This window comes from Toxotes jaculatrix, chromosome 16 (assembly GCF_017976425.1).
Source record: "Toxotes jaculatrix isolate fToxJac2 chromosome 16, fToxJac2.pri, whole genome shotgun sequence".
Lineage (NCBI taxonomy): Eukaryota > Metazoa > Chordata > Actinopteri > Toxotidae > Toxotes > Toxotes jaculatrix.
In genome coordinates, this window is record NC_054409.1 from 16548761 (window position 1) to 16561878 (window position 13118).

Genomic DNA, 13118 nt, shown 5'->3' on the forward strand with positions numbered 1-13118 from the left:
TCACGGGAGTGTAACAGTACACTGTACCCCTTCCAAAGAATACAGGATTTCACTGTGTCAAGTGGAAAATTTATACATTTTTCACACTATTACTTTCCTACTTAAACATATTTTGGTGCTGCTACCCAGATTGTCCTGAGAGGTTAAAGTCAAGGATCTCCAGGGTGATTTTTCACAAAGCTGGATTTCACTTTTAACAACTTAACCTACTATTAAACATTTTATAATTCTAGAATAAAATAATTTTATTACACGTGTCTTTGACTAACTTTGCAAAACTTACTCCATGAAATCCTCCTTTAAACATCTTTAGTGCTTCACAGTGATGCACAATCAGCACAGGTCTACGATGACTGGACTGATCTCTAACCGAGAGTGGACAGTCTGTCCAGCATGGTCCCTTCTTTATTTGTGCTTCTCTCCCTCATCGTAGACTTTCCTAAGGCTCGAGTCCAGCAGGAAATCTACCGACCTATAGGGCAGAGAGAGAGTGGAAAAATGGTGATGACACGTAAATGGTGCATGAAACATTTCTGTTCTCTTTGGCTGCACTTGAAATGTATTTAGCCAAAACACTGTTTTAAATCATTTTAATACAGACATCTTCTTGTATGAGCAGCCTAACCCTTAAAATTACAGCTTACATAATGAGCAACTTATATAATCCATGTACAGTATACAGGTACGTATAGAAACACAGATGCAAATACAACTTGTGCCAACCTGTCTATAGGAGTAATGATGAATGGGATGGTGGAGAGGCCGATAGCTGTAGTGGTCCACTTGCGGACAGGCAGAGGCCACTTGGTGGTTCTGCCCAGCAGATAGAGTGACGCGGCGCACACGCGGTTAATGGTGAAGCCCGGGATGATGACAGAGGCGAGGGCCTGCCACACAAACGTGTCCACCACTGCTACAGCTACCCGGGTCGTCTTCCCTGGGTTGTCCCCATGGGCCTTCAGGAACCAGATGGAGGATAAGAAATAATACCCAAAAAAGCAGAGTATGCATAATTTTCATTTTATGAGCATATATAATATCAGTAACTGACAACCCAATGCTATAGAGGGGCACTTCTGAAAGATCAAGTGAGCTCCTTCACAAGGTTCATGCATTTATAACAAATGCTAAAGTGATCTATTACAGAGAGGAGCACTACCATTTATCCTTGACTGACTAACACCAAGGCTCACAGGTATACCATAGCTATGCTTACAAAATTAAAGCCTGAATTCAGATTGTTTAAAGACGAATCCAACTATTTTCTGCAAAATGAAAAGTAGTGGAAATACAAAACAATATATAATATACAATAATTTAATACTAATTTGGAAAACAGCTTCTGCTTTCTTACTTGTTTACTTCAGGACCCGATAATCAAAATAGCTGTCAATTAATTTATTTATAACCCCCCTTGATTATATACTTATGAAAATATGACCATATGGTTAATATGCGTAATGAAGATAACACAAACTAATTGTGACATCTTACCACCGCTGCCTTCTTCCCTTTGTCCACAGCATCAGCAGTGACATAAGCAGTGGCCACAGCATAGCTGCCCCATACCAAACTCACTGGCACCAGTGCACGAAAAGCCTCCCCAACCTCATTGGCGTAGCCTGTGGGCACACATATACAAACATGAAGATAAGACTTTAACTTAGACTCCTCTAAATGAATTACAACCTTATTTAGCCACCCTGCTAATAGGTGATAAGACTTGTGTGCTAGACATGCAGGGTCATAACATTTTTTGATGTGAAATTAAACTGACTGTATTTTTAGAATTAGTTTCCAGTACAAATATACTGAAACATAAAAGAGGCTGTAAATGATTCTAGTTCTTTTCGTATGCTTTTATTCTTGTAAGTCCTACTTTGTTCGAAGACTTTTATTTTGAATGTACTTCCGGTTTAACGTTGTTTTTACCGACCTACGGACACTCATACACTTCGGTAATTTTAGCTCCTTGGCTGGATATGGGAACAAGGTAATTTTATTTTGCAATGTTGTATTATTTTGTTCGTACTCATAAATGTAACGGTGAGAGAATGTTTGTGTAATTTTGTTGTAAATGTTACGCCGAACGTTAGTTTTCGTCTCAAGCTAGCTTTAGCATTTTTTCGGCGCATCTCTGCTAAGTAGTTTACGTTAACGGTTTTGAAATTAGGGTTTATTTGTATTATTAATGTAGCGTATTATTATTTTTGTGCTTGGTTGTGTTTGTAAGAGCTTTTTTGTTATTGTCTGTCTTTTAGCTCTTACGGTGTTCACAGAGGAGAAGGAAAGGGAAAAAGGAAAGGAATTTATTTTTGTTCGATACTAACGGCTAAATTGTGAACCTCAATAAAAATCCTCTGAAGCATCTGTACACGAAACCATTGTCTGGCCGGGGTTTGCTACAGTAAGAGCTTGACCCTCATCGATCTGACGACGTGCTGCCTGGATAACGGACCATAACGGAGGGCCTCCACGGCGCGCCTATTGCTCCCGCTACATCGCCGCTTGCTACACGGAGGACTTCGTCAAGCCGCGGTTCCCGGGCCTGCGCAGGATCCGTCTTTAACGATTCAGCAGCAGTCTTCTCGATTCGGTGCAATGGTCAAGTACAGACTCCTTCACTAACACTGCTAGAGAACTGTGAGTATTACAGCTCCACTACTACACGGTCTGAGAGTGATATACGAACAGTTTCTGAGACTGATCCAGTGACCTACTCACCTGCCTAGCAACAGCAAAGGGAGAAACTGTCATGAACACTAACTGACATTTCACATGATAAATGGACTCTATAACCGAGAGTATTTTTTCATTTTGAGGACTCTGCATTTGAACACTAAAAAAAAAAAAAAAAAAAAAAAAAAAAAAATTGTGATTATTGTGGTGTTTCATGGACATTTATAGTTACTAGACTTGCGTTTATTCTGTACTAATATTTCAACATTTCATATTACCTGGAGTTCTCATTTAAGGTACTTTAAAGAACATTGTCCTTTGAAGGTTCTGTTCTACAGCTGAGTGACTAGGGTTAAAAGCTTCTCCACTAGTCATTTACATGAACGCTCTAATGCTATATGTTTATACTGTTAATTGCTAAGTTTGACTATCTGCTAAAGAGTTTTCTTCTAACTTTGAAGTTTAGAAAATTTTGTTGACAATGTCAGAGTTAGGCAGTGTGAGAGAGTCAGGTGATCTAATAACTGAACATGAACTACAAAGTATGACAGATGTCCAAGGCAAGCTTCAAAGGGACACTGTTCCACCTGAATATGTCAGGCGCTCTGAGCGCACTCGCAACCCCACAGAGAAGATGCGTGCTCTCCAACACGAAGAGGCCAAGAAAAGGGAAAAAAGGCTGCTCTCCATGTATGAAAAATGGAAATTGCAAGTCCGCGAAGCAAGAAATCAGCTGAGATCCTATATGCCTGATACTGAACTCTGGCCTCTTGTAGAAGATCTTAAGAAGAGTAAGGACGATATAATGAATGTATATAGTGAAATTCGAGACCTCATCACATCCTCCACCGACATACGAAGGCGAGTGGACACATGTGAATCAGTAACCAAAGAAATTGTAAGCATTGCTTACAGCAGAGCTATAGATGAAGAAGACGAGTTCGATGAAGCTCAGGAGAGAAGCCGCCTGCATGAGCTGCTCCATCGTGATCATGCAAGGTCTGTTTATGGATCTGCAGCTTCTCTGACAAATCACAGCATGTCTGATCATCAGTCCATGGCTTCGTCAATAGCAGCTAGGCGTGCAGACGCTGCAGCCGAACTAGCAGCAAAGGAGGTGAATTATGAGATGATGCTAAAGGAAGAGAGACAAATGGAATCAATACGGGAATTAGAGGAACAACAAAGGAAAGCTTTAGAGGCACAGAAGCGTGAGTTGGAGCGACTGAGAGCAGAGAAAGAAGTGCGAGCAGCTCAAGTTAAGTTAAAGGTTTACAATAAGGAAACGGAACAGGAAGTTGCAAACTATATTAACTGTGGAAACAAGGAAGAAGTCAACAACATCTCTACAACCTCAGTCCCTCAGTCTCCTGCTGCGACCCTCCCTCATGCAGATATCTCCTCTTTAGCTCAGGTCTTCCAAGACAACATAGCCTTAAATAGGCTCCCTGTTCCAGAACCATTCGTCTTCAGTGGTGATCCCATACGGTTCTTCGAATGGAAAGCAGCATTCACCTCACTCATCGACCAAAGACCGATCACTCCTGCTGAGAAACTCTACTATCTGAAGAAATATGTTGGTGGCCCAGCACGCCAGATTCTTGATGGTACGTTCTACAGGAATGATAATGATGCTTATCAAGATGCCTGGAACAAGCTGAACCGTCGGTTTGGGCAGCCATTTGCTATTCAAAGAGCATTCAGGGAAAAGCTCGCCAGCTGGCCAAGAATTCATTCAAAGGATGCTGAAGGTCTTAGAAACTTCTCAGATTTCCTGAATGCCTGCCAAGATGCTATGCCTCATGTTAAAGGTTTGGAGATACTAAACGACTGTGAAGAGAATCAAAAGTTGATTCATAAACTTCCAGATTGGGCAGCATCACGTTGGAACCGACAAGTGACACAAAGTCTGAACCAGAATCAAGAGTTCCCAAGTTTCAAAGACTTTGCCTTATTCCTGTCAACTGAAGCTGAGATTGCCTGCAATCCAATCACGTCCTTTCATGCTCTCCATTCAACAGACTCTACCTCTGAGAAGAAAGGTCTCAGGGACGCAAGGAGAAACAGGGCCAGTGTCCTTGCCACTCAAATGGTTACAGATGGGGAGAAACAAGGATCAGATCAAAGAAAGGTGAAGGCTCCATGCACTCTTTGTCAAGATAATAGACACCAGCTTCACGCATGTCCCAAGTTTATGAAGATGTCTTTGGCTGAGCGACGTAACTATGTGAAGGACAAAAAACTCTGCTACGGATGCCTAAAACATGGCCACAGTGCTAAGGACTGTCGTCACCGTCACTTCTGTGAGACCTGCAAGGGAAAACATCCTACTGCACTCCATGATGATGACTACGGGAAGGAAAAATCTTCTCCAGTGACGGGGACAAATCAAGGTGTTACTGCAACATCACTCAGTGTCGCAGGTGAAGGCTCATCCTACACATCCATGGTGTTGCCAGTGTGGGTGTCATCTAAGAATGATCCAACTACTGAGAAACTTGTCTACGCTCTCCTCGATACCCAAAGTGACACTACATTCGTTGACCAAGAAGTGAGTGACAGTCTAAATGCTAGCAAGTATCCTGTGAAGCTAAAGTTGACAACCATGAGCGGAAAAGACACAGTTATCACAAGTGAGAGTGTTTCTGGTCTTCGTGTAAGAGGATACAGTTCAACCATTCAAGTTGATCTACCAGTCACCTACACAAAGAACTGCATACCTGTCAACCGTGCTCACATTCCTACATGTGAGACAGCTAAACAGTGGAGTCATCTTGTGGAGATAGCTGATGAGATCCAACCACTAAAGAACTGCGAAGTGGGCCTCCTGATCGGCTACAACTGCTCTAGAGCCATGGCACCAAGGCAGGTCATTCTAGGAGGAGAGGATGAACCATACGCAGTGCGCACAGACTTGGGTTGGAGTATTGTGGGGCGCTCATCACAAGGCCATGATTCTCCAAGTACAAGTCACTTGTGTCACAGGACTTCTGTTAAAGAGCTCCCTCCATCAACCCCCGCTGATGCTATTCGTATTCTGGAATCTGACTTTAAGGATGGCTGTGTCGACGCCAAAACTGTGTCCCAGGATGACATCACCTTCCTCGACAAGTTGCAAAAGGGCATAAGGAAAAACATACAGGGGCACTACGAAATGCCTCTGCCCTTTAAAGACAGACCCAGCTTGCCTGACAATAAAAGCTCTGCTGAAATACGCCTGAATCACCTCAAAAGGAAACTGCAAAGGGATGAAAGGTACAAAAGGCAGTATGTTGAGACCATGGAAGAGGTCATTGAAAGGGGCGATGCAGAGCAGATCGAGGATGGTGGGAGTGAAGGGGAGAGATGGTACATTCCTCATCATGGTGTTCGTCATGCCAAGAAGCCAGATAAACTTCGTGTAGTATTTGACTGTTCAGCCAGATACAAAGGAACCAGCTTAAACGATCACCTTCTCTCTGGTCCTGACATGCTGAACAACTTGTGCGGAGTTCTCATCCGCTTTCGACAGCACCCTGTCGCTTTGATGTGTGACATTGAAAAAATGTTCCATCAGTTTCATGTGGATGAAGCAGATCGCAACTACCTGCGCTTTCTTTGGTGGAAGAAAGGAGACTTCACTGCCCAGCCTAGTGAGTTCCGCATGAAAGTACATCTCTTCGGCGCAGCCTCCTCTCCTGGATGTGCAAGTTACGGGCTTAAGCATCTAGCAAAGGAAAATTGTCACATCTACCCACAAGGCTCACAGTTTGTCATGAGGGACTTTTATGTAGATGATGGAGTCACAAGCGTCCAAAGCACTGAAGATGCTATTCAGCTTGCCAGAGAAGCACGTGAACTCTGTGCCATGGGTGGTCTCCGACTCCACAAGTTTATGTCAAATGACAGGAAGGTTTTAGAGAGCATACCACCATCCGAACGAGCAACCAATGTAAGCAACATCGACCTCTCATTTGAAGATCTGCCACTTGAGAGAGCTCTTGGACTTAAATGGGATGTTGAATCTGACCACTTTCAGATTAATGTCAACCTCAAGGATCAGCCTGCAACGCGGCGTGGCGTTCTGTCTACAGTGGCTTCCCTGTATGATCCCCTTGGGTTTGTAGCACCAGTTCTCCTCAAAGCAAAGGTCATCCTTCAGGAGACATGTAGGCGTGGTACGGACTGGGATGACCCTCTGTCAGACGAACTTCGTCCAAAATGGGAAAGGTGGAGAAGGGATCTAGCCCACTTGGATAAGGTCACTATATCTCGCACTTACGCACCTGCTGGCTTTGGCAAGGTCTTGAAGATGGAGCTGCATCATTTCTCAGATGCAAGTTTGAAAGGTTATGGCCAGTGTTCATACCTGAGACTGCAAAACGAAGAAGGAGATGTTCACTGTGTCCTAATCATAGGGAAATCACGTGTCTCACCAACAAAGGTCACAACTATTCCAAGACTGGAATTGACAGCGGCAGTTGTCTCAGTGAAGATGAGCAACTTGCTCAAGGAGGAACTTGGATTCACTGATGCTGAGGAGTTTTTCTGGACTGACTCCAAAGTGGTCTTAGGTTACATAAGAAATGAAGCACGGCGATTCCACACCTTTGTAGCCAACCGGGTTCAGAAAATTCATCTCAGTTCACTGCCTCAACAATGGAGATATGTTCCAACCAACGAGAATCCTGCTGACCACGCTTCTCGGGGTTTGACTCCCAGTGAGCTTCTCTCATCAACTTGGTTCACTGGACCCGAGTTCTTATGGAACAAGGAGATCACGCTGTCAGCAGAGGAAGTTCCAGAGCTGACTATTGGAGATCCAGAAATCAGACATGCTGCGGTGCTTAGCACAAGAACCACGGAACAAGTAAGCCTCGTTGATCGCTTGTCCAAGCTCTCATCTTGGTCACTGGCTACTCGAGCTGTAGCGCGCCTTCTAAGACGCATCAGCAAGAACAAATCAAATGACCTCACCACAGTGACAGAACGAGAAGAAGCAGAACATCACATAATCAAAGATCTGCAGAAAAGTGCATATCAAGAGGAGCTACATCTGCTCAGCAAAGGGAGTTCTCTAACATCTCGCAGCGAACTGTACTCTCTTGATGCTTTCCTTGACGAAGACGGTGTCCTTCGGGTAGGAGGGAGACTTCGCCATTCTTCTCTCCCAGAATCAATCAAACATCCTGCCATCATACCTAAAGGTCATCACATCACAAGGATGATCATCGCTCATTACCATGAAAGGACAAAACATCAAGGTAAAGGTCTCACCATCAATGAAATCAGGTCCAACGGCTACTGGATTCCAGGAATTAACCGGGCAGTGGCATCCTACATTCATCAGTGTGTCACCTGCAGGCGGCAACGGAAACCAACTGAAGAGCAAAGGATGGCTGATCTACCTCCTGAACGTGTAGAACCATCCCCTCCTTTCACTCACTGTGGTATGGATTGTTTTGGTCCGTTCATCACCAAGCAAGGAAGAAAGGAGAACAAGAGGTACGGTCTTCTCTTCACTTGCCTCAGCTCCCGTGCTATTCATCTGGAAATGCTTGAAGACATGTCAACGGACTCTCTCATAAATGGCCTTCGATGTTTCATCTCCATACGTGGCTCTGTACGTCAGATCAAATCTGACCAAGGCAGCAACTTTGTTGGAGCCAAAAATGAACTCAAAGGGGCTCTAAAGGAACTTGATGCAGACCGGCTGACTGCATTTCTTGCTGAGAAGCAATGTGACTTTAGCATGAATGCACCTTACTCAAGCCACGTTGGAGGAGTGTGGGAAAGGCAAATAAGAACAGTGAGAGGCATCCTGAGGTCCACACTCGCCCTTTCCCCTGGTAGGCTAAATGATGCTTCACTACGTGCGTTCTTCTATGAAGCCATGGCGATTGTTAATGGTCGGCCACTGACTGTTGAGAACCTTAGTGATCCCCATAGTCTCGAGCCACTCACCCCTAATCACCTTTTGACTCTGAAATCCAGCAAGGTCTTACCTCCTCCAGGTGTATTCGTTAAGGAGGACATGTATGGCAAGAAAAGATGGCGTCATGTTCAGTACCTGGCAGAACAGTTCTGGAGTCGATGGCGAAAGGAATACCTTGCCAACATTACTCTCAGACAGCGGTGGCATAAGCCGAGAAGAAATCTGCAAGTAGGAGATATTGTGATCCTGAAGGCAGAAGATGCTCACCGAAATGAATGGAGGCTTGGTAGAGTTTCACAAGCTGTGGCTGGCAAGGATGGACTAGTAAGGAGAGTCAAAGTCTGCCTTGGTGACAAGCAGCTCGGCAAGAAGGGAGAACGTCTTAGCAAACTGTCAGAAGTTGAACGTCCAGTCCAGAAGTTAGTCTTGCTGCTGGAAAGTGACTAAATGTGCTAATTCTCCCTTTAGTTTATGATGCTCTCCCTCTATAGATCGTAAGCTTATGTAGTACATGGTTCATTTATTCCTTTATGGTGCATGAAAAGGGAATCATTTCAGTTAAAAATCATTCGTGCCTAATGTAAATTGTATACTGTTCCATTATTCACTCATGATTGGTGGGAGTGTAAATGATTCTAGTTCTTTTCGTATGCTTTTATTCTTGTAAGTCCTACTTTGTTCGAAGACTTTTATTTTGAATGTACTTCCGGTTTAACGTTGTTTTTACCGACCTACGGACACTCATACACTTCGGTAATTTTAGCTCCTTGGCTGGATATGGGAACAAGGTAATTTTATTTTGCAATGTTGTATTATTTTGTTCGTACTCATAAATGTAACGGTGAGAGAATGTTTGTGTAATTTTGTTGTAAATGTTACGCCGAACGTTAGTTTTCGTCTCAAGCTAGCTTTAGCATTTTTTCGGCGCATCTCTGCTAAGTAGTTTACGTTAACGGTTTTGAAATTAGGGTTTATTTGTATTATTAATGTAGCGTATTATTATTTTTGTGCTTGGTTGTGTTTGTAAGAGCTTTTTTGTTATTGTCTGTCTTTTAGCTCTTACGGTGTTCACAGAGGAGAAGGAAAGGGAAAAAGGAAAGGAATTTATTTTTGTTCGATACTAACGGCTAAATTGTGAACCTCAATAAAAATCCTCTGAAGCATCTGTACACGAAACCATTGTCTGGCCGGGGTTTGCTACAGAGGCCAATAAAACCCCAGCTTAATCTCTGACATTGTCCTTTGTAAAATTATGCAATATCCATCCCACGAGAGTGGAATGACTTAAATGTCCTTGATATCTTATTAAGAAGTCACCTGTGCCATACGCCACAGAACATGTAAATCACTGGTAAAATTAACTCCAGTCACACAGGGAGCATTATCTGTGGTTCAATGACAACAGAAGCAGCAGAGCGTGGTGGAGTCAAATTCTGCTGCTGCTGTGTGTCTCTCTGTTACTGGCACTGCTGGCAAAACAGAGGCTACTATGCAAACACTGCACTTTTCCCTGCTACCTGTGATGGAGAAAATACCTATGTTACAAGCAATAATATCACAGCCAATGAAACACAGCTTGGTGACAATTTATTATATCCCAATAATGTTATCTGGCTAAATAAATACAAGACATCACTGGAAGTCAGTGTAGATCACACTTCTCAGTTCTGAATTTGACTTTGATGATAAACAGGTCACATACATTAGTCTTTACTCTCCCCTTCAGGCAATCAAATCGAGATTTCCTAAATAAACTGATCAGATTCAAATCCAGATTCCTAGGTACATTTGATTAATCCACATAACTATTTAGTGGATTATGAAACTCTGACTACCCGAAGTTCCTCCATTTGGTATTTATAAGAAATATATAAAGACTTAATAAATGGTTTATAACATACTATAATGTAGTTGTAAAAAGATGTGAGTGTTTATTAATGTTCATATCCCTAAATGCTGTTATTTACTGAAAAGCAGGCAAAGGATTCAATACTTCAACAGTGAAATGAACACAGTAAAGTTAACTACTAGATCTGGCGCTGCAGAAGCCCTTGTGAGTACAAGGTGATAAGAGCTCCATTTGTATAATCAAGCATGATAGCAAAGGGAGCCTAGATAAGATTATGTTCCAGCAGGGCATTCAGTTAATAATAAAATATGCCTTGCCACGGAATAATACACCGTTGCTAGTGAGCAGATTACCCTTTGCGATTCACTATTTACCCTGTGCCTGGTGAGGCATGAAGGTGTGTCACAGTGTGTGTGTTCACAAGATGTTGAAAGTAGGAAATACAGAAAGAGCACAGGTTGTGAAGGAAAAGGAGATCAGGATTTAGATGGTGAGGGATCAAAGACAGATTCAGAGAGTTCCAATAACAATGACTGGCAGCCAGAAAAGAAGAAACATAGGGATGAACTGTGCACAACAACTATATCAGGTCTCTGATCTACAGCTCACCACTTCTCCTGTGGTATAGCCAACATGGGATTTTAAAGGTAACCTGGTATACTATATCAACTCAAAGAAATGGCTATCTACAAGGACATCAGGTAATCCTATCTCTGCTCTAATGTCATCCACCTACACTTACCCTGCTGTACACTGCTACCAAAACACTTTGATCTAAAAGCGTTAGGCCCACTAAGCTGGTGGGCCCACTAATATATTATATTAGAGTGCAGAACATGCCTGTGTCAATGAATATATGACCTGTCCTGGCCTAACATGAGAGGTAGTAAACTCGTCAGGGCTAAATTTTACAGAGAGCAAAGCAGCCACATTTCAGGTCAAATCCAGTCTTTGCATAACTACTATTAGAGTAAAAAAAATGTAATCACTAAGACATGCTAGAGAGTTATGGGGAATCCAGTGAAGGCAAGAAATTCATTCTTGGCATAATGTATAAGTAACCATTTTATGAGAACATATAATATGCATACTAATGAAATATTAACATCTAAATATGACATATACGCTGTTCTATAATTTGTGCTCTTTATGCAGTCCCCAGTCACAGATAAACTGGGGTCAGTGGTTTAAAAACATGTCACATATTCACACTAAAACCACACAAGTATTCAAAAACAACTCTAGGAGCATGTTTCACATTTCTGCTTACAGTCCCTTCAGTGCAGAGATACAGACAGTTTAGATGGTCACTGGCGGCTAAAAGAGCAGCAGATTAAGGCATGTACATCAGGCTAGCAGGCTGCACAGTGAGAGCTGCTGCAGTATCAATGCCCTTCAGACAGATCACTGGGTGATCAGCGTCACCAATGACCCTGGTGTTTCAACGAGAGGAGGACAGCTCTGAAAACAGGCACCGATACTAAGATGTCTCATCCTGACAGTCACAGTGTTTCAGTTTTCCGTCCGGTCATGCCTACGGGCGTTTCTTGGTGGTTTTGTGAGTCACTGCCTCGACTTGCTAAACAACTACCTTTGCTGGGACAGTACTTAGCTGCACATACTTCAACTCACTCACTGTCTCACTGATATGTTACGGAAACATAGCGTGAACAAAGACATTGTAGTCCGGTCTTGGACGTCCATTACGTCCTGTGGTAACAAAATGACCTTCAGCTGCCAAGTTTGCTATAAATAGATGTTTAAAAGAGTGGTTAGCTAGCTTTAGCTAGCTAGCTAGCTAGCTAACGCACAGCTCCGGGGTCGCGCCTGTTTGTGTTTGGTCTCTCTGGTCGGTCACAGTCTGTTCAGACTGAACCGCCACAAATGCGGAATGTGACATTACATACCAAGGAAGCGGACCCACGTATCGCGATAAATGTCGACCTCTTTGCTCGGCTTTACTTCGGTGTGATCCATGTTTCCCTTCATTTACTCCATCCCCACGATACTGTTCTGCGTTTACTCAGTGGGGGCGTGTGGGAAATCCGACACGCAGCGGGGACGGTGAAGGGGGCGTGATTTCAACTACAGCATCCAACTGGCAGCAGAAACGTACCCCCACCCCTTCCCACCCCACCCCACCCCGGAATCACCAGAATAAGAGAATATAAGGCACCAAATGCCGCTTTGTTTAAATATAAATTGGTTTTCAAATATGCATCATTATAGTGCATTATAACCTGCCTTTTCCCTGCCTTTCAAGGTCGTTCCTTGTGTCCCTTGTGTCTAGCTTTGATACTGTGCATGTTCCCAAATTAAGTTGCGTTTCACAGAATTACCACAACAACAAACACAGTAAACACAGTAAACAACACACAGTAAATGTGGAATGAGGTGATGGGTATGTTAAAGCAATACAGTGCATACACAATGTTGAAGTTTTCCAGGTAAGCTGTCAGTCTTTCATGCATATAGCGTTGAAAGTGTTTGCGGTATAGATGTTCCAGAAGGAAAAGCTGCACTCACAAATAAGACCTGCTGTGTTACGGTTTTCTAAAAAAAAAAAACCCCAGACTACTGTTAAGATTATTAAAACTTCACAATGGGCTGTAATAGCCTTTACAGCTGTTACAGTTGCACACTTCCAATTTAATTGATTAACTTTCACTGTAGTAT

At 43.0% G+C, this 13118-nt stretch overlaps 1 protein-coding gene across 1 annotated transcript; it reads right to left on the minus strand.

Annotated features, from left to right (window-relative positions):
- Window positions 1-254: 254 nt before the first annotated feature.
- On the minus strand, window positions 255-12487 carry mtfp1 (mitochondrial fission process 1). The gene is made up of 4 exons (XM_041059544.1): window positions 12350-12487; window positions 1495-1622; window positions 724-956; window positions 255-472 (listed from the first exon to the last, which is right to left on the minus strand). Exons 1-4 carry the CDS (start codon window positions 12429-12431, stop codon window positions 406-408), a joined length of 510 nt encoding a protein of 169 aa, XP_040915478.1. The 5' UTR covers window positions 12432-12487; the 3' UTR covers window positions 255-405.
- Window positions 12488-13118: the final 631 nt, after the last annotated feature.